The sequence below is a fragment of the Amblyomma mixtum genome, chromosome 10 (assembly GCF_055824585.1).
Source record: "Amblyomma mixtum isolate Tamu chromosome 10, ASM5582458v1, whole genome shotgun sequence".
Taxonomy (NCBI): Eukaryota; Metazoa; Arthropoda; class Arachnida; order Ixodida; family Ixodidae; genus Amblyomma; species Amblyomma mixtum.
In genome coordinates this window covers 31,289,993-31,311,304 of record NC_143021.1, presented here as the reverse complement: position 1 = coordinate 31,311,304, position 21,312 = coordinate 31,289,993, and the positions used below count along the sequence as shown (strand labels likewise).

At 47.0% G+C, this 21,312-nt stretch overlaps 3 protein-coding genes across 5 annotated transcripts in view; 2 read left to right on the top strand and 1 right to left on the bottom strand.

The window, feature by feature from the left end:
• Positions 1-795, top strand: part of LOC149325532 (thiol S-methyltransferase TMT1B-like) — a 53,027-nt gene extending 52,232 nt beyond the window's left edge. For all 3 annotated transcript variants that reach the window (XM_089563760.1, XM_089563761.1, XM_089563759.1), the window contains exon 4: positions 34-795. In XM_089563760.1, the coding sequence (XP_089419886.1) occupies positions 34-267 (234 nt within the window). In that variant the 3' untranslated portion in view covers positions 268-795. The remainder of the gene's footprint in view (positions 1-33) is intronic.
• LOC149325529 (thiol S-methyltransferase TMT1B-like) overlaps positions 1-21,312 on the top strand; it is an 80,350-nt gene that overhangs the window by 34,357 nt on the left and 24,681 nt on the right. The window contains exon 2 of the mRNA XM_089563762.1: positions 9,472-10,183. Within this exon, the coding sequence (XP_089419888.1) occupies positions 9,809-10,183 (375 nt within the window). The 5' untranslated portion in view covers positions 9,472-9,808. The remainder of the gene's footprint in view (positions 1-9,471; positions 10,184-21,312) is intronic.
• LOC149325531 (uncharacterized) lies at positions 4,651-6,646 on the bottom strand. Its single transcript, XM_089564325.1, has 2 exons — positions 5,831-6,646; positions 4,651-4,758 (listed from the first exon to the last, which is right to left on the bottom strand). Exons 1-2 carry the CDS (start codon positions 6,644-6,646, stop codon positions 4,651-4,653), a joined length of 924 nt encoding a protein of 307 aa, XP_089420451.1.

Genomic DNA, 21,312 nt, shown 5'->3' with positions numbered 1-21,312 from the left:
GTCCCGAATAACCTACGGGCTTCATCTTTGCAGGGCGGACTGCTGCTGTCCTGTGAGCACGTGGGACACAAGAAGGGCACCGTGGCCAGGTTCTTGCAGGACTTCTTCGCCCCGTTCGCCACGAACTTCACTTGTGGCTGTTACATGAACAGGGACAGTGGCGACGTAATCAAGTCAGCCGGTTTTGCCCGTGTAGACTTGCAGGAAGTTTTGTTGGACATTCCTTTCATGTACAACCGCCACATATTCGGCGTTGCCACGGCCTGAGATGAGCGTTGGTGATTTGTTGTGCATGAACGTAGGTGTGTTGCAATAAAACGCATGCAGTGAGAAAAAAATTCTACCCGGAGACTGTGATGATCTGTCCGGGGCTCAATTAATTGTTCCAGTTTCGACAAATGTTGCTTGTAAGCATGACTCTTTGGTGGAAAGAAATAAAACGCCAAAGCTGCTACCTTGACTGTATGTGCGATAAGTTAGCAGTCCCGAGCTGGTGCATTCTAAGCAACGCCTTCTGGAAGGCAGTGGATGCTGCAGGCAACTCGAAATGCTCTCGGCGTCACCACGTGTCTGACTACTCGTTTGCGCTATGAGTGTCGTTACACTGTGCGTTGCCCATGAGGTTGGTTGTGGACCAGCTTTTTGCGTCAGATATTGCTGCCATAGCATACTAGCCATGAGGCATTGCATGTGAAGCCATGCGAAGATGTCATACAGTCATTTTAACAGGTATCCAAGATATTCTATAACGCATCTTTGTTGTCGTTCGTTTTTCCCCTTGACCTCCTCCCTCTCTTCCCCACACCTCGCGACTCGTCGCTGTACCGTATATCCTGTATAGCGGGTCTTTGAGGAATTTCAATAAACATACTTTTCTGGAATTCCAAGAACACGAAAATGAAACTTTATTGCTCGTGTACCTATATTGTGTATACATTAGATAAGTACAGAAACACGTGCTGCAGGGAAACGCCGTACTAGAGCCTTATCGGTTAATCAGGTAAAAAACAAGAACAATGATAAATCAGCTACTATACAAAACTAATTTTAACGCAGAATGCAAGCAGTGAAACTGCTTATAAAATATCACCCGTATGCTGATAGGAAAAAAATGCGAACAAAGTAGGACTAACCCCGATGAATCTTCGCGAGAAACAAGTTGAAAGAAAGAAACAACGCACGAAATGCATATTTGTGGGCCTAATTGCTTTAATCTACAGTGCCTACAAACTCCAGATCGACGTGCGCGTTCAGTGATGCCGACTGCGTTATATTTGTTTTTAGAGCAAAGGTTTCGAATGCTACGTCGACTACGGACTCGGCATGCTTCATGATGTTATCGTTGAAGTGGGCACCAAGGACGATTGGCGAAGTGCGGTGTAAAAGTTCAGTGAAGGACTTCGCGAATTTTAGGATGTCTTCCTGAGAGCGCCTGGATGAGTTGGCGGTGTCTCGCCACCGCGCGCCCTATACTCAGTTGGGATGAAGACTGCATGAGGCGCGAGTCACGGGTGTGCGCCCGAAGTGGTCACGCGATCACATGCGAGTGCGATTCCCACCTGGAGATTATGAAGGTAGCGCGAGGCCTGTGTGCTCAGCGCCCGTGCTAACCGCCGCCGCGCGAATCTCCTCGCATTAATGGACAGCGACTACGCTCTCCTGAATATTGATTATCCTAAATTAAATTATGTCCCTTTGTGACTTCATGTTTGCCACGAACAATGACTTTCCAATTGGTGGTCTCTTCAACGTGTGTGACGCTCAGTGGGTCGATTATAAGCCCAGCATTAAGAATTCATTGGGTCTTTCGATCGCTTTTGGAGAGGTAAAAGTGATAAATGTTCTTTAGTTGTAGTTCTTCAGACATGGTAAAGTTGCTCGAAAAGAAGGCACGCATGAGGCTACGATGAAGAAACGCGTAAAGATTGTTCCGCAGGTGAAGAAATATACTTGAGCAGAACATGCTGTGCTGGTTGGTGTAATTTTTCAGACATGGTAAAGTCACGCAAAAATAATAACCCGTGCGACCAGAACGAAAGAACCAACGTTATGTTGTGTGTGTTCTTTTTCGAGCAACTCTACCTTGTCTGAATGACCTTTACGAGCATGTCACGGAGTCGACCAGGCACGGCCATAATAAAGGCTCTGTTCTACAGACCTGCTTTTCTGAAAACGAAGGACCCTTGCGTCTGAGAGTGCTGTGATAGCGGATATTAGGGAAACAGCACGGCGTTTTCTCCCATGGTCGACTCACCACCTTTTGATCTCCTACATAACCGGCTGAGGAGAGCTTTTTTTTCCCTGACAACGGTGATTCCGGCGGGTTATCTAATCAGTTTTTTCACATTTATACCGTGCTGCAGGAATTAAAACAGTGCTCAGGTAGTAATGGCTTGTTGGAGGCGTTAATATACATGCCGTAAAACGCCAAATTGATACATACGTCTCTTAAAAGTTATGTCAGTTAAAAGGCGCAGAGAAAAGCTGTGGTTTAGCCGCGAAGTGCAGTTACTGTTTAATCCACGTGTAGTGATGTGTAGTGACGTGTAGTGATGTGTAGTAGAAAAGTATGCGATTCCTAACAACGTTTCCGACATATTTGAAGTGACATATTTGAACAGGTGTGAAACCGTGGAACTCGAATTTCAGCGGAAACAACTTTACGACTGGTGTTACTTTATTTGAGCATTGATTTGAATGAGACACAATAAATATTTAAAGCGGTTTGTACACAGCTTGTTGCACAGCAGACTAGAAGTTTTTACTTGTAGTGTGCTATACATAGCACTCACCTCAGTCGAAATAAGCGCTCTTTATGCTGGAAATAGGGCTCTTTATATGCGAACTAGCAGATGCAATCAATAATATCTTTCAGATCAGCTCGGTAACGCGTCTTCCGCCATTTTCGTGCATACAGATTTTGCCTCTGGCACAAATAGCATTTTTTCTCCCTGAATTTCGGTCGTCATGCGTGTCGCTGAAACAAAACAAAAATGACATTATGGCCCCTACGGCGTTTATTTGATAAATCCTACTATTGCAGTTTTGCAGTTCACAACTATTTTGAAAATTTTGTGGAAACCTTTTTGCAGGCGTTACTCGTTATTGTCTACGGTTGGAATACCGTACACGGGCACAACTTCCTATGACACTTGAGCTAACGACAGAGGACCGAGGCATCTGTGCCACTCCGCGGCGGAGTATTGTCCTGAATACTGTTTCTTTTCTCCGCATTGTTTCAGTCCTAAAGGCCAAAAAAGCCCTAAAGGCCCAAAACGAAAGGGTGTTTCCTTTTTTATTTAGCATGAGATCCGTTTCAATCTATTTTATATGACACAGGAAATTTTCGTTTGGGGTCTCTTCATGGCTGAGAAGCAGTAGTCGGCATACCCGAGCAAATTATTTGCCTGTGGTTGAATTCAGCTTAGAGGTCCTTTCTCGATATGTTCCATAGTTAGATTGCTCATAGCGACAGAGGTGAACGCTCCCATTTATGTTCTTTTCACATGCCTGCGATTCTCCTTTAGACGAGTTATATGTGTTTTAAAAGCATAATTCCAGGATTCCGCACACTTTACCTACACTGAGTGTGATTCGTGCGCTAAGCGTGTCGTCGCGTTGTAGAGCGTCTCGGGTAGCGGCCACTGCAAGCTTTTCGGGCACATTTGTGAAGAGGAACGCCACGTCAAAGAAGACAAGGCATTCGTCGGTATCTATAGGACCCCCTAAGATACCAGTTCGATGAAATGCCCGACGTGAGGAACGGAGACACTGTTTCGCCCGTGATTGGAGATACAAGCAGGTGAAGACACTTCGACAACGGCCGAAGGGGGAGCACCGGAAGTCCGCAGTGAGGCGGAGAGGGATCCCAGGTTTCTAGACTTCGGACAGGCTGTACAATGTAAGTAGAAGTTGCGGCAGTCTGGTTATTTTTTGGACGACTTCTTTCAATGTTGTATTTAGCTTCGGTTGGGTACTTGTTGTGGGCTGTGAGGCCCTTCATCAATTTCTCGTATTCTTGAATGTTGAGTAAAGTAAATATCTTCTCTTCGTAGTGCAGTCTATCCAGAGCTGTGTTGCCCTTGCCCGCTGGGTAGATCACTATGTTCGCGTTTCTGTTGATATCTCTGAGCATTTTCCTTCCATCTGGTTCTCTTCTTTTCGGTGTGCCTGGATGAGTTCAGTAACCGATTGTTTTGAGCCTGACTTCTCGTACACCTGTTTCTATTTGCTGAATGCCAGCTTCATGTGGAGATAAAATTTTCGGCAAGAGGCGTATATTCACCTGGATGCTGAATTTGCGCACCTTGGCTGGAACTGAAGTTTCGGCGGTGGTGAGGTTTCTGAAGGATAAGTTAGCAACCAGGTCAGAATGGTCCGGTGGAGCTTTTTCGGGCTGGTGTTGCAGTTTCGACTTTTTACCTGTTTGGTGCGGTGCTTGTCACCTTCTGGTGATGCAATTTTTTTCGGTAAAAACCTTTATTGATGTTAGGGGATTTGGCATCTCGTGCTTGAGCTGTCGGCGAGTGAAGGAGGCATCGATTTCTTTCTCCTTAATTACGAAACGGCACTCACGTTTCGCGCAGTCACTAGGTGTTGCTCTGCGTTGATAATATTTCATCCGCTTTGTCTGTTCACCGGGCGTAGTCATCATAGGTTCTTGGGCATGACGTTGGTTTCCTTGAATTTCTGGGTGAACTCCATGTGTGTCTTGAACACCAATGTACATTGCATTGTCTTGATGTACTTCTTGGCGTGCTGCATTACCGAAAAATTGCCGAAAAAGGCTCTTATTCGAATCTTGGTATACTCTAACCAACCAAAGTCAACTGCAAAAGGGAAAATCTCCTCCCTGTGTACGTGCAGGGGCTCGGCAACGCACAGACGCAGAAAAAGACTCCAGTGGTGGTCCCCGCACCCTGAGTCACCGCCGTTTACCCCTGTGTCAATGTCATAACTCTCTTCCGCAGCGCTGTATTTAAAGGCGCAAAACCACAGCCCCTGTCTCCCATTAAGAAGCCGAGATTTCTCCGAAACGCCGTTTTTTTTTAAATTAAAAAACTTCTGGTTGGATACGCGTCGCAGTTTACTGTAAGTTATTAAACCCATCCAGACAGTCAATTCTGCTGAAGTGCTTAGTTTTGACTATAACAATTATCACCCAGTAGCAGGAAGGTCATAATTGCACTTTTATTTTTTGTGCACTCACACGTGCACAGGGTGGTTTCCTCGATTGACGCGATGAGCTCAAGCGCGCCCTTCTGCGAGCATCACCTTCGCTGCTTCGCAGCCAACCATGTTTGTTTACGTCGGCCGTTAAAAGCGGGCTAACGCCTAAGAACTGAACAACACGGAAATAAGAAGAAATGGGCTTGGGCAGGGAATGTAATGCGAAGGCAAGATAACGGCTGGTCATTATGGGTAAGGGTCTGGACTCGAATAGAGGGCGAGCGGACAGGAAGCGTCAAAAAGTTAGTTGAGCGGGCGGGTGTAAGGTGGCCGCAGCTTGAACACGTGTAGGGTTAAAGTCGAGGGTTGGACGGAAACTCGTCTGGTGGGGGGTGTACATGAAGAAGAAGGCAGAACACCGACCAAAATAAAAATGATACTTAAAGCGACGTTTCGGCTCCCATACGGGAGCCTTGTTCACAAAAAGGTACAGACGTGAAAAGGCTGGCTATTTATGCTTGAAAATGTGTCCTAGGCAGCGGGAGTATGCACTAGGAAGTGTCCCGTCAGTGCGATTAAGAGTGTGTTCGGTTGTCTGAATGATTAAGGATTCCAGATATAGACGGCTTTTGAGATTCTTTTCTGTTTTTAAAATGCGCGCATTGCTCCAATCTAGGTCATTCTGCCTGCTTTCAGAATGTTCGGCGAGTGCATTTGACGAAGCTTTCTTGTTTTCAACATCATACTGGTGTTGTTTCAACCTTTGAACAAAGTTTCTACTTTCACCCACATACACATGGTGACAGCCTCTGCACGGTATACTGTACACTACGCCCGGAAACTTTTCCTTTGGCAGCCAGTCTTTTACGTTGACGAGAGCTTGCCGCAACTTTTTCGCCGGCACATGTGACACCTCGACGTCGTAAGATCGCAGGATGCGCGCCAAGCTTTCGCTGATCCTGGGCACATATGGCACAGGTGCACGTTTTTTGGCGGCTGGGCCACTGTCAGATCGTGGGGGTCGCAACAGTTTGCGTTCCACAGCGTTGACGAAAGGCAACGGGTAGCCACATTCGGAGAGGTCCTTGCGAACTCTTTGACGGTCGGCTTTGGCGTCCTCTGGCTCTGTGCAGATGCGGTCTGTTCGACGAAAAAGCGAGGCAACCACTGATCTCTTGTGAGAGGCGGGGGGAAGGGAGTTAAAGTGAAGATAGCGGCCAGTATGAGTGCTCTTTCTGTACACTTTGAATGACAGTGCGGATTGGCTTCGTTTCACTGAGACGTCCAAAAATGGAAGCTGTCCATTCTCTTCTTTTTCCACTGTGAACTGGATGGCTCTTTCGATGCTGTTAAGATGCGCTGTGAAATCAAGTAAACCATCCTTCTTGATAATAGAAAAACAGTCATCGACGTACCGCACAAAAATCTTTGGTTGTGGGCTGAATGAATCTAGTGCGCGGCTTGCCAACCATTCCATTGTTAGATTTGCAGCGGCAACAGAAACTGAGGCACCCATGGCTGTGCCGTGAACTTGTTTGTAAAACACATGGTCAAAAGTAAAATAAGTGCTACTCAGGCAGAAATGCAGGAGTCGCCTGAGATCCGGCACATCGACTGGCGACCTGCCAGGCAAAGTGGCATCAGATTCCAGGGCTGCCGCGCAAACCTCCGTACTCAACTTGGGCCTAAATTTCATTGTGGCGCCGGCGCCAGACAAAAGGAAATTGTATTCGCGGTGAAGAATGCAATCGGCAAGGTGGAACTCTTCCGCCGCGAAGAAGCACGTACTCGCGCAATCGGCGCTCTTTCGAGGCTGCGACCGCTCCAGGCCTCCTCGACACTCTCTTCAGCTCAGCGCAATGCAATCAAGCAACTCCGGGCTAATGCCGATTTGGTAATTCTACCAGCTGACAAAGGAAATTCCACTGTTCTTCTCGACAAGGTCGACTACAAGAGTAAAATGCTGGTCTTGATGAATGACCAGAGCACTTACCTACGTCTCAAGAAGGACCCAACGGCAAAGGTACAGACACAGTTGCACAAGCTTCTATCGGACGTCTTTCGCGTGGTGCCACCCCAGCACAAGTCCCTCTACTTCGCGCTACTATGTCACAATGGCTCAGCTCCGGCGTTGTATGGCCTTCCTAAGTTACACAAAACCGATGTTCCAATGAGGCCTATCGTAGATTTCACCCGTTCACCCCTGTACAAGCTCTCCGGCTTCCTGCATCGCATACTGGCTCCGCTCGTCGGAAGAACCCCCACCAATGTGTGACATTCTGCTGACTTTATAGAAAAAGTTCGAAACGTGCGTCTTGACGACTGTGACATGATGCTCTCTTTTGATGTCAAGTCGCTCTTCATAAGCATTCCAATTTACTTAGCAGTCGAGGTTTGCGCGGCAGCCCTGGAATCTGATGCCACTTTGCCTGGCAGGTCGCCAATCGATATGCCGGATCTCAGGCGACTCCTGCATTTCTGCCTGAGTAACACTTATGTTACTTTCGACCATGTGTTTTACCAACAAGTTCATGGCACAGCCATGGGTGCCTCAGTTTCTGTTACCGCTGCAAATAACAATGGATTGGCTGGAAAGCCGCGCACTAGATTCATTCAGCCCACAATCAAAGATTTTTGTGCGGTATATCGATGACTGTTTTTCTATTATCAAGAAGGATGCTTTACTTCATTTCATAGCGCATCTTAACAGCATCGAAAGAGCCATCCAGTTCACAGTGAAAAAAGAAGAGAATGGACAGCTTCCATTTTTGGACGTCTCAGTGAAATTTCCTTTTAAAGGTGACGTACTCCGTTATTCGTTTTTTCTGCGAACAGTTCGCGAATGGAATGCTTTGCTGCCAAATATTGTTAATGTTCTACCTAATGATGCCTTTTTTCACGCGTAAAGGCCGCAATACATGGAACGTTTTTACCGCGGCGCGTCGTCGATTTTCGCCCGACGGCGCAGATTTGACGCCCGGCGTCGAGAAAAACGCCCGCCGCCGCCGATCAGGACCGGCTAGATTTTGACGCGCGGCGTCCAGTGAGACCGGAAGCGGCGGCTGAAGCGAGCCAATGGCAGCGCAGACAGCCCGCTCTTCCGGTCCTCTGCCTGCCGCCGCCAACATGGCCGCCATGGCCGTCGAACTGCGCCGTGTTTTTGGCACGGAAATGTTATTGTCGTGAAAATAAACGCTTCATGATACTTGAAATGTCGCTTTTTTTTGGAGAACACGGCCGAATCTTGGATCGGAATGCGCTCCCTCCCTGAAGCGAATGTGTTGAAGAAAACCGCAGCCGATGGTGTCCGCGGCCGAGCGGGCGTCCAAAGGTACGCGACGGCATGCATTCGAGCACGCAAATCTTTATAGATACTTAAGCGCGCGTGCTAAAATTTGTACAATGGTGTCGAAGTGACTTTCCTGATTTTAACAGAATGGTCAGCGTCGCTGTTCTCACAGACCTCCTTGCACAGTGGTGTTTGCCACTTGTTGATCACATTTGCTTTCGCGTCGAGGGAAACGCGGCGGCGCGCCGCCGCTTCAACACTCCATGTATCTCCAGCCGGGCGTCGCGCCGCCGCGACGTTTTCTGCCGCGCGAATGTCGTCGAAAAATAACGTCGCATGTGTCCCGGCTATTAAGTGCATGATTTTTTTGTTTTTTGAATGTGAAAGTGCCCCCCTACTGTAATGCTGAAAGGCGATGCAGGTACCAAATAAAAAAAAAACCGCACTGTCATTCAAAGTGTACAGAAAGAGCACTCATACTGGCCGCTATCTTCACTTTAATTCCCTTCCCCCCGCCTCTCACAAGAGATCAGTGGTTGCCTCGCTTTTTCGTCGAACAGACCGCATCTGCACAGAGCCAGAGGACGCCAAAGCCGACCGTCAAAGAGTTCGCAAGGACCTCTCCGAATGTGGCTACCCGTTGCCTTTCGTCAACGCTGTGGAACGCAAACTGTTGCGACCCCCACGATCTGACAGTGGACCAGCCGCGAGGTGCTGTACTACTACGCTGAATAATCGGAACGTTGAACAAAATCAAGTTTTTAATGTTTGACTGTATTAAACAAGGCAGAGGCATCAAAATTCTTAGGTTTATAGAACCGTCTCGGGATTAACTTCTTGTTTAGGTAACTAGAAAAGCTTTAACAATGACCTGCAATTTGCTACGGAGGAATTCTTTTCGGTGGTCCTGAATGTGGACAGACGTTCACTGCAGACTTGAGTCGTATTCGACTACAGATTGTGGGCTGACATGATTTAGCATGACATCTTTCTCGTTCCATTTTCCGTTCCAGGGTCCGTAACCTGCGAAGCTAGCATAACCGTCCTAGGCGCTGTGAAGCACGTGGTTAGCGGCGGCTACTTTCAAGACTACAGAAACTGGACACATCCACATACCCAAGTCAAGGCTGTCAACGAAAGTTCCTCGCCAACGAGACATACATCAAAGAGTAAACGGCGCAGAAAGGCCGCTCGACACCCGTATAAGACCGAAAAGGACAAACACATTAGCAGTGAAGCGGTATCGCAGCAAGGGTCTGCAAAACCACGTCAATAACACCAGCCACACAAGTTGGTCTTGGCCGCCACGAGGATTGTCTCCCGAGTTAAGGCTTGAGGCAGAGTGTAGCGATGAATAGGCTGGTGTATATTTTTCTCTCTCACGCCATCTTTGCGTTCAGCTTTCTATGCGGACTGCCGCTACTGCCTGTCTTGCTCATCAGCCACAGGTTCCAGCAGCACTACTTCGTCTTCTTCTACGAGCTGTGCCAAAAGGTGTGGGACAAGGGCTACGCGCTGCCCCGACGCAGCGTCCTCGCCCGCCTGGACGGCCTGGAGTCGCATGACTCGTCGCTCAAGTCACGCGGCGTCGTGCGCATGCTGGAGGTGGGCGCCGCGTACGGACCGAACCTGGAGTTTGTGGGTCGCCCCGTCGAGTACTGGAAGGTGGAACCCAACACCGCTTTCGAGCCGACCTTCCAGAAGAACCTGGCTGCGAACCCAAAGGTATGCTGACCTTTGTTCAAGTGGTAATCAAATTCCTTTGATACATGAACATATATATGGCGATACTTCAGAAATCTAAAAAAAAAATGTTTTCATATAAAATATCTATTTAACTGCAGAATTCATAATGGTACTTTCATTGGTGCAAATATTTTCTGAACACCGACTTTCGTGTCATCCTACTATGTAGGGTCCTAGGGAAATTCACTTCCTTTTACGTGTGGTAAAGCTTCAAAGATTTGAAATTGATTTTAAGTTCGCCTTTCTCATCACGGGCGATGGTTTACTTATGACAATACGCAAAAATTTTCTAGCAGCATCACAATGTAGTCGATGTGGTCGAATCTGAAGAACGGCGTCCGAGAAAAACTGGCGGATCTATCTGAATGCACACAACGCAACAAACTGAACGCACACAACATAACATTTGCAGTGTGCCTGAAATATTACTCGTTTCCATGCTTCCAGGTAAATTAAGTTTCTCCAAAATACATGAGCACAATTATGGGAAATAGCGATAAAAATGAACCATGCAAGGCTCGGCACCTGCAGTGTACGTTCATGACAACCGCGTGGTGCAGACAGGGGGTAGGCAATTTAACAGGACCCGAAGGTTGGTCAGGGGGAGAGAAAAATTGGGAAGCGAAATTCGGGAAAGATGACGCTTGCATTCCGCGCACTACTAATGGAAAGTCTCTAACCATCCTCTCATCCCGTCCGCGGCGGCCGAATTTCGAGGGAGGCGAAATTCTAGAGGCCCGTGTGCTGTGCGATGTCAGTGAACGTTAAGGAACCCCAGGTGGTGGAAATTTCCGGAGCCCTTCACTATGGCGTCTCTCATAGCCTGGGTTGCTTTGGGACGTTAAACCCCAATAAACCAACCAACCTCTCATCCATCATGATTCCTCGCAGAGTTGCCGGTGCTAGCCGCTTGAGTCGCGATGTAAACGAGAAACGCAGGACGCTGGCATATACCGATAACACATCTATAACACATCGATAACACACTGTGTGAGGTACACGCACATGATCAATAGCGTTCCTATCGCCGCAAGCCCAGCGTCGCTTGCAGGGCAAGCTTACACGAGCACGCACAACTGAAGGCGTCGGCGGAGCATTCGCGCTCGTGCTTCAAGATATCCGACGGAAGCTGACCTCTGGAAGCAGCAGCGGGCTCGCCTGACCTCTGGTCTCTGCGCTCGCTCGTCTGTGTGTCGTGCTGCTGCTGTCGGTGTCAATGCTTAAGCACAGACCGTAACTTGTGCAAGAACTTGCAGCGTCGGTCCTGTGCTTAGCGGGAAGAGCGAGAAGCAAAAGTATCATTGCCTTAAGAAAGCACGGTGTACGCAACGCTGTATGACAGATTTCTTTCCGAATTTTAATGCGAGAAGATTAGGAGAGCCATGACGGCTAAAGATGTCCCGCGCCGGCGTGTGTGCGAAACCACCACGTGCCCACCGTGGCACGTGACGTTTAGGGGGAGTTTGCGATAACACCGGCTAAAAAGAAACACTGGCTCTAACAAACGCGGCTTAATGACGTCCTAGTCGAAATCAAGGAGAAGAAATGTGCTTGGGCAGTGCATGTAATGCGAACACAAGATAGTCTATGGTCCTTAAGGGCAACGGACCACATTCCAAGAGATCAGCGTAGCAGTGGGCGGCAGAAATTTCGGTAGGTGGATAAGATTATAAGAAGTTTGCTGGGATACACTGGGCACAACTGTCAAAGGACAGGGTTAATTGGAGAGATTTGGAGGAGACCTTTGCTCTTCAGGAAATGTAATCAGGCTGGTGATGATGATGATTATGTTGCAAGTAGCGGTAGTGGTCATAGTGCTACAATTTGTGCTCCAGCCTGCGGAACGACAGCACAAAGGAAGCGAAGGTAGAGAACAATGTTTTCGTATTTCCTTCGCATCAATTCAATTTATCGTTGGACAATTTTTTTAATCAGTTGCAGGAAAGGAGAACATAAACAGTGAGTCAAATAAACACCACCAGCAACATGAGTTAAAACTGCGAGGCACTCGGTTTACCGCTTCATATAAAAGTCAGAGGGAGATGGCAGGGTTCCTTAGTAGCCGTGGATCCACAATTGTGGCAGCACGCTCGCCCTGGCTGCACGTTTTGCAGGTACAGTTGCACGTGTGGCACTCTCAGAGGGGTAACTGGCATTGCCGGCTGTCAAGATAAATACTTTCATTGCCCCAACCGCATCTGCGTGTGGTCTCAGCAAAGAAAATGGAGCAGTTGCATGCACTGACGCGATCGTTTCTAACGTGAAGTTGCCTTTATCCTCAACATGAAACTGAATAGCAAAACTCAGCCGACCTTTTCTGCTTCTGCAGCATAAGCTTACGGTGCATTAGCTTATTGTGCAAATCGGACGCAGTCATCATCTCTCGGAGTTCAGATTACGACAAGCGAGAACGCCAGAGACGGTAACTTGCGCTTCGAACACTTTCCCGCCATTTCTTCGTACGATGGCAGGGAAGATTCGGCGAACGGATCAGATATCAGCAAAGAACTTCTGAAACAAATGCCAAAACATTCAGGGACGCAGGATATGAGAGCACTGATGCTTAACGCGCATCGTTCATTGCACTTTATGTCAGGCGTCACTATCTGCAGTTGCATACGTTAATGAAAGACGAAAATGAAAGGTGCGTCAACTTAAAAACCGCCAAAAGACGGATTGCAGGAAATTGGAATTTAAGTTAGAAAACGAAGCCAACCAAAAAAATGAAAAATAAAGGAAAGGTTTCAGAACCTACTCAGTTCCTTGATCAGGTGTGACGGCGGGCAAGTTTGCAGCTTCTCATTTTGTCATCCGGCGGGTCACTGGCCATAGACCGATGTAAGAGAGGGAGGGTTCCTAGGCAGCTGTTAACATTTCCTCGCGTCTGCTGATTGTGCCAGGACCCAAGTACGAACTTTCTGCGCTTGTGCTCCTCGGAATTCAGCACAATGGTTCCCTTGAAGTCAATCTTGTGGTCACATGCCTTGCAACGTTCTGCCACCGCGCTTCGATTCCTGTTCATTTGTTTGACATCCGCTTTGTGCTGCTTCATTCTTTCGGAGAAGTTCTTGGCTTCGCCAAACACCCTTTTCTTTCGGATGACGGTCTTTTGGGCGTGGGAGGGGGCCTCCGATGGTAAAGTCAGTACGTGTGCGGTTTGTACCACTTCCTTTCTGACAATACGGCCAATGTTTCACTGACGCCTTTTACATAAGAAATGCAAACTCCTTTTTGCCAACGGCATGTGCGTGGGCGCGAGGTGGAGTTATTTTTGCTGAGTTTTTCTAGTTTTGGATTATATGTCGAATGAAAGGAGATGGGGTATCCCTTTCTGTGAAGGTGATGGACAACTCGGTTCTTTTCGGGTTTTTTTTTTCTTCTGGAGAGGAACAGGTGGTATCCGCTCTCTTCAGTGAAGTGTTTACGGCACATGTCTTGTAGGGAGGGGGGCAGGTGGCGCCGGGTACCGTCCCGAATGGGTTGCCTTTCTGTACATAGAGAGCCGCAAGCCTTTTTCGTGCTTCGTGCGTGGAACGTCGAGAAATGGAAGGCCCCCCTGTTGCTCGCGCTCGATGGTAAACTTTATCTATATGGCATACATATCGAGCTGGATACCAAGCCGCGCCCGCGTAGGAGGCTCTTACTTGATTCATAGACTATTCAGCAGACAAGTGCAAATCCTCTCCCCCCCCCCCCCCCTTTACATCTATGGTCTACAACCAGTGACCAGGCGGCTGACAAAACGAGGGCTTAAAAAGGCAGCTGCAACTCACCCGCACTCATACCTAATGAAGGAACCGAGTAGGTTCTGAAGCGTTGCCTTTTTCATTTTTTTTGGTTGGCGTTTTTTCTTGCTTAAATTAATATCCTTTCCCAACCAGACAGACCTCTGTCCGATGTTTTCTTAGAAAAATAGAAGAAAACAAGGCAGAGGCTAGACTATCAAATGAAATTTTACTGAAGGAAAGAGGCAAAAGAAGACTCACACAGATGCGCGCGCACATAACCAAAAACAAGTGAAAGAGCGGAAACCAAACGGCAGTAACCGTTGAACTCGCACATCCTGTATAAAAGAAATTTTTTTTCCAGGGAAGATTGACCGTTAGCTTAGCTACACAGGTGACCTTTGCCTAAAGATACAGTTTGCCTCAACTATCTTTCTACAGATTTTCATCGCTGCAGAGATGACCCGTCTCTACTGACGGGTCATCCATTAGTTTGTACGCCTGACACCGTGAGACTACTGCGGCGTATAGAAGTGGTAAACAAATCTGTACCGATATAGTTGTGGTGTACCGTATCTCTAAAGCAAAGACCACGGGTATAGTTAAGCAGTCGCTCAATCTTCACAGGAAAGACTGCTGTTTTAGATGTGCAAGTACAACGGTGACTACGGTTTGTTTTCCGCCTTTTCAGTGATTTGGGTCATGTGCTGGGCATCTTTGTTCCAGTCTTCTTTTGCCTCTTTACTCCAACAAAAGCTCGGTTCATAGACCAGACTCTGTCCTGTTTTTTTTTTCTTTTTCTTGAGTTACGTCTTTGGCTGGATTTAAGAAGAATGAGTACCAACTCGCCAGTCACCAGCCTTGCTAAGAAAAGTGCGCATTTGCCGGTCGATTCAAATGACTTGCGTTTGATACCTGCTTGTTAGTTATCGATGAGAAATAGCGCAGAGTGACACACATTACGCAATCCTGAAAGAGCACTCAGTACCGAGATTGTATTTTGTTTCTGCATCCTATACAGGGTGTCCAGGCTAACTTTCGCCAAGGGTTAAAATATACAATATTTGAGGTAGGCCAGGGAAACAACTTACATACACCTACCAACCGGCTTGCGCATCATAGCCAATTTTCATTTTGCAATTAATTAATTAGCAATTAGGATAATTTTTCTAAACGCGTAAATATTGACTTTAGACAGCAAACGTGAATAGCAAAGTTGAGCACCTTCAGAAGCCCCCATTCCATTTATTTGCGGTAAAAAAAGCCTCACATGTATCATTTCTCCGAGCTCCAAAGAAAGTCCACGAAATACAAAAAAAAATTACGTGACTAGCGCATTCGCGCCCCGATTGTGCTGCTCTCATGCCTGGCTTGAGTGAACGAAATCAGCTGCTGGCAAGGCGCGACGACCCCACTGCTCCGGCAGGCCGATATGTCGACGGTGGTTGCATCGCCCGCGCGAGCCAGTCTGCAAGCGTGACGGCGCAAGATGCGCCGCAACCACCGTCGACATATCGGCCTGCCGGAGCAGTGGGGTCGTCGCGCCTTGCCAGCAGCTGATTTCGTTCACTCAAGCCAAGCATGAGAGCAGCACAATCGTGGCCTACGAATGCGCTAGTCACGTGATTTTTTTTTTGTATTTCGCGGTCTTTCTTTGTAGCTCGTTAAAACGAAACACGTGAGGCTTTCTTGATCGCAAATAAATAGAATGGGAGTTTCTGCAGGTGCTCTCAATCTTTGCTATTCACATTTGCTGTCTAAAGTCAATATTTGCTGAGTAATACTTGTTGGGGGGCTAGTTGGTGCATGTTTCCAGAAAAGGGTTGTTTCCAGAAGTATTTGCTCGTTCAGAAAAATTATCATAATTGCAAATCAATTAAATACAAAAACAGAAGATTGCCTATGATGCGCAAGCCGGCTGGTAGGTGTATGTAAGTGCTTTCCCTGGCCTACCTCAAATATACTGTCTTTTAACCTTTGGCTAAAGTTAGCCTGCACACCCTGTATACTGCTTTACAGGAAGTGATGTTGCCAGAACAAAGGTTCGTTTCGCCCCTCCAAAGATATTTTACGCGAAAAAATATGTTTACTTAGACCAATACATCAATCGATTCAGAATTTAGATGCGTTTGTTGTAATAAATACTGGGCGTTTATGTGCCAAATCGGAATGAACGGTTGTGAGGAATTCCATACTTGAGGTTCGTTTGTTAATTGCGACTACGAGGGGCTCTTGATTTGAACTGAAATTTGAGCCCGCGAGCGCTTGTGCTTTGCTTTTCGCCCCTGTTGAAATTAACCTACCACAGCTGGGATCGAACCCGAGACCAGACGCGGTCAGTAGCAGAACCTCGCAGAGCCACCACGAATGCTTGCAGTTCTCATAATCATGAATGGAATGAAATATAAATCACCGCCCGTGTAGAGGCATTCAAAACGGGACACAGAGACCTACGAGACGTGTGAGCAAGAATATTTGAAGATTTAAATGTATAGAGCGAATACAAACACGCAGAATGCGTTCGCATCAACATGTTGGTTATATAATAGCAGAATCATGTAAATAGCTGTTTTTTTGCAACAATTGAATGCAAGATCATTTCTACTAGATTCCAAAAACATCCTGCATAAAACAGCGTTAGAAAAGTCCTTGACAGCGGCGTACTCTATAGAACCCATCGAAAAATATCGGTTGAAACAAGTTGGAAATGGTCCAAAACATATCGGCCCAATTTATTTCTCGGAGGTAAGACCGAGAAGTAAGCGTAGCGATTATGAAAGAGGTACTGCAGTGGGAGTGGTTAGAGACATGACGAAAAAAATTAAAGTAGGCAAGAATTAAAGGGCGACTAGACGACACAAAGTTGCGCTTTAATTCTTGCCAGCTATGAACCAACATGCCCCGGAGTGTGTTTTACTGAAATTAAAGCAGAAACTCTTTCACAGTATTTATCACAATCTGGTTGGAATTAAACGCGAGAACTGTATTTTGTCGCCATCCTATAGGTATGAGACGTCGACCACGAGCGCAGAGGGCGGGATTTAAAGTGTAAAACTGAGTGAGATTAAATCATCATTCTTTCCGATGATTGTGCGCGGCTGGGATAACCTCTAATCTTTAGTCGTCAGTATTTTCGGCAAAAAAAAAATAATTGCAGCAAACTTGTAATAGCTTCCTTGTTTATTTTGTATGTTGGCCATGGACTTATGTTGTATTTTCTTGTAATACTATACGCCTTAACCCCCCCCCCCCTTTTAATGCCACATACGGCGCTGTGGGTAGGTAAAAAAACTAATTAAGATTGGATAAAAAAATAACAAAAATGATGCAAATCTCAGCTGTCATGTTCATATTAGATTATTGCAATATTGTCACGTTGTAGTGACAGCAGTCCAGCGGTCAGGAAGACACCAGAAATACTTGCAAACGAAGCTCTTTATTTGGGCTGACTTGCGCCCGCAAAAGAACTTAATCACGCGGTGGCGGCGTAAGCAACAAGCGTGCTCGTCAATCGTCGAACTACGAATGCCGGCTGCTCGAGGCATCGTTCAATTTAAAGCCGGCAAGGAAATTTCGAGATAACAGGTCGAGATCGTCTAGAGTAATCTGGAAACACGTAGATGCAGCTCGGCATGGCTGTGATCAATCGAGGTTAGTCCGGTCGCTTCTCGCGTCACGAACACAAATGATAACACCCCTTTCCTGCTGCCTTGCGCGAACGAACGGGCACTACAATGCTACGTGGCAATATGTTCATACTAGGCACTAGATTATTTAATTAATTTTGATACCCTAGTGGTCCTTCCAGGATTACATGGGGGGGGGGGGGGGGGTATTCCTTAAAGAAAACATAACAAATTTAGAATACAAAATAGAAAAGGCTGAAAATACGAAAGCTAAGAAGCTAAAAAGAACTTGGAGAAAAATTGAGAACAAGTATAGGCAGTCAGAACCATCGCGTTCAGTTTCTCACCTTTATTAAAAATTTAAAACCTTACAGGCCGTTCGGTTTTATTTGTACCAACTGCGCCTGCTTACTATCACGCACCGAAGCGCTAACATACGGAGTGAAACGCTTATCTCACCTTGAAAGAAATAATCTCGCTTTCCGGGCGTTCTTTCGCTCAGGTGCCCCTGCGCCAAAAAGTAGTAAAATCGTCATCACAATGCCACTTAAACGTACAAGCCTCTCTGACGTCTAAGAATGGGAGCCCAAGGCTGACACGCGGGATGAGGTAGACTAATTGAGGGAGCCGAGAGAATGATTTTCCTGTCGCACGTCTCGTATTGCTAGCCCGTGCCTACTTCTCCACCGTACGGGCTTAGCGCAGTACTCTCTAGACGGCCGCAGCGATAATCGCGGGCTCCCCGCCTCCGTCTGGCTTCACACGTGCCTCAGCGCGGGGAGTAAGCGGCCGCCCTTGAGAGCTGACCGGCCGTTGGTCGCGGGTTCGACACACCCGCTAGATCAGTTGCCTTACGGCGGCACGGTCTCATCGCGGGTGGTTTGCACGCTCCGTCGGTTCCGCCTAAATTTGATGCACGGAAAAAGAACATTTAGCAGCGGAAACTGATTCATCCGACGGCCACACGGCGCCGCGAGTTGATAGTCAGGGTGCTTCGATGCGTTCCCTCGTTTCGCAACTCTCCCGCTGGGATGAATGCATTGACATGCATGCATGCATGCATACCTGCGTAGGTTGACAAAACGCTATATGCATGATACACGACCAACACGTACCTTGCGCTTTAGTTGGATGCCGATATCTGCTGACCTTCGCTGAAAAGACTTGGCTACAGAGATTTCTTGCGCAAGCCCTAATGATAATATCCTTCACCGCCAGGCTAGACTATTGCTCCGCCCTCCTCGAGCCATCCGCAGTTTTTGCTTGCACATTTGTAGGCTGTGAGAATTTGCTACACATTGGCTGTGGTGAAATGTCAAGGCGGCTCTGATTTCTGTGGTCGCTTTATATAGGGCTCGCAGCTAAAAGAAAACGAAGTTTAAAAAAGACGAAATGCCCAAGGTCAGCGAAACATATCGTGTCTTACTGACAGTCGCACGGCCTACTCAGCAGTATTTTACTCGTTCTGGAAACTTAAATAATTAGTAAATACTAATTAGGTAATTTTTAATATTGCTTTTAATGTTTACTCGAAGGTACCATTAAAATATCTTTTATTTTTATTACCGGATTTAAGAGAAAGTCCGCAGCATACAAAAGCTACCATGTGACACCGTTGCTACTTCAGTATCCCAGGACGAGTCTCAGAGAGCAAAAACCTCTTTTTCTTCGGGGCGCTGTCCACGACTGGGCACTGCGAGTGCACAGGGAAAGAGATATACGCGCAAGGGGCATTCAAGTGGCGGCTGTTGTATTTTGTGGGGTTTCTTTTAAAGGGGTATGGACACCTAATTTTGGTGGCATGTTTTTTTTACAGCTATGCGCAAGACACTACTATGCATGAATCACCATGTGGTATTCTCCTAGGGCCGATAAATAACTTATCATAAAATTTTTCTCTGCTGCTCTTTCAGTTTCAGTTTCAGCCTCCGAACGATGGCTGTGACGTCGAAGTAATGTTATACGTCACGTGAGGCATGGAAAGCTGCAATATAATCGCTGTTTTGTCGTTCTAATTGACTACAGTGCTGAAGCCTGCCTTCATCAATTGCCGGAATGACCACGAATGTAGAAGCATCGATAATATTGCGGTTTTTGATGGCTCAGGCGACTTATAATGCCTCTTTGACGTCACAGTTATCATTAGGCTGTTGAAACTGAAACCGACACAGCTCTAGAAAGAAATTCGGTTATGAATGTTTCAGCGGCCGAAGTAGAATTCCACGTGGTCATCCGTGGATAATAATGCCTTACGCCTCAATACAGAAAAGAAAACAGGCACCCAAAAGTTTGGTGTCTGTACGCCTTTAAGGCCCTTGAATAAACCTGCCTATCTGGAACCTTGCAGCAAACAGCTCCGCCAGCTGTTTCTCAAGGCAATATAAAGGATCTGAACTAATATTAAAAAAGTTATATAATTAGCCTTTACTAAATATTCTATTTTGGAGAAGGAAAAAAAACTGGCACTGACAATGCCAGGCGACTCTCAACCACTTAATTTAAATCAGCCAGGACACTCTGTCTTTTTTAAAATCTTGGTCTCCACAGATCCCACGATGTGGTGTTGTAGGTGGCTTCCACGCCATGGCGGACACTATGAGAATAGTAGTTAGCAGTTGTTAGTGGGTTACTTCAATTTTATTAACTGAGCAAGACTTAAATTCATGGTTTTAGGGCACAGTATATGATACGGCGGAATCAGACGCATTCAAGACCGTAGGCGAACCTAGATTCAAAATGCTATGGACAGGCATTGCGGTTGCATATACCGAATGTGAAATTGTGCGCGTAAAACCAGCCCACACCGCAGCTCGAGATGCGCCAGAAATAGCATGGCCAGCACTTCACTCCGGGGAGACGCGTAAAAGCCCCCAAAACCGAAGCAGCTTTCCTTGGCTGTCGGACCGACTGGCACCTTTCCCTTCTGTTTCGCCGGAGACAGAAGGAGGCGACGCTCTTAGCGCGGAACCGCAACGCTATAAAACGCTGCTGTGTTTCGGGAATAAAGTGGTTTGATATGGTTTATGGGAATGTGTCGTCCCAAAGCAGCTCAATATATGAGGGACGTCGTAATGTAGGGCTCCGGAAATTTCGACCACTTGGGGCTCTTTAACGTGCACTGACAGCGCACAGTACATTGGCCTCTAGAATTTCGCCTACAGTGAAATTCGACCGCCACGGCCGGGATCGAACCCGCGTCTTTCAGGTCAGCAGCCGAGCGCCATCAGTGGTTGCGGCACTGGCGCACTGTTCAGTGTCGCAGCATGGCGGCCAAAAATTCGTCGGCGCAGCAGACTAGGTAAAGCGACAAACGAGACTGGAAACTCTTACTCACTTCCTGTCTTTCATTTCGCACGGAGTGCAGTGGAAGGCCCATGTAGGATGCGTCTGCGCGACTACGTCGTACGGATTAGCAGAGCCGAGAACAGCTAACTAAGAATGCTGCTAGTGAGGTGCGGGTCTCTCACAAAGGGATGTGGGCTTGCGGTTTTGTGACCGAGAATTTCCCGGGTTTGTTGTGGGGCTGTACCATATTCGGGGCATGTCGCGCCACTGTTACGGTATCCGGTAGCCTTGCGCGCGTAATTCTACTTTCGATATTGGAACCACAGATCCGACTTAGGAATTGTAAAAAAACTATTTTCGCCTTGGATGTTGGTGGCCTCCTATTTCGTTATACATAATACTGCTCGCCAGTCAAACACTGAAAATGTAATTAGTTATTAATATTTAATGGTAGTTTAACCTGCTTCAGCCG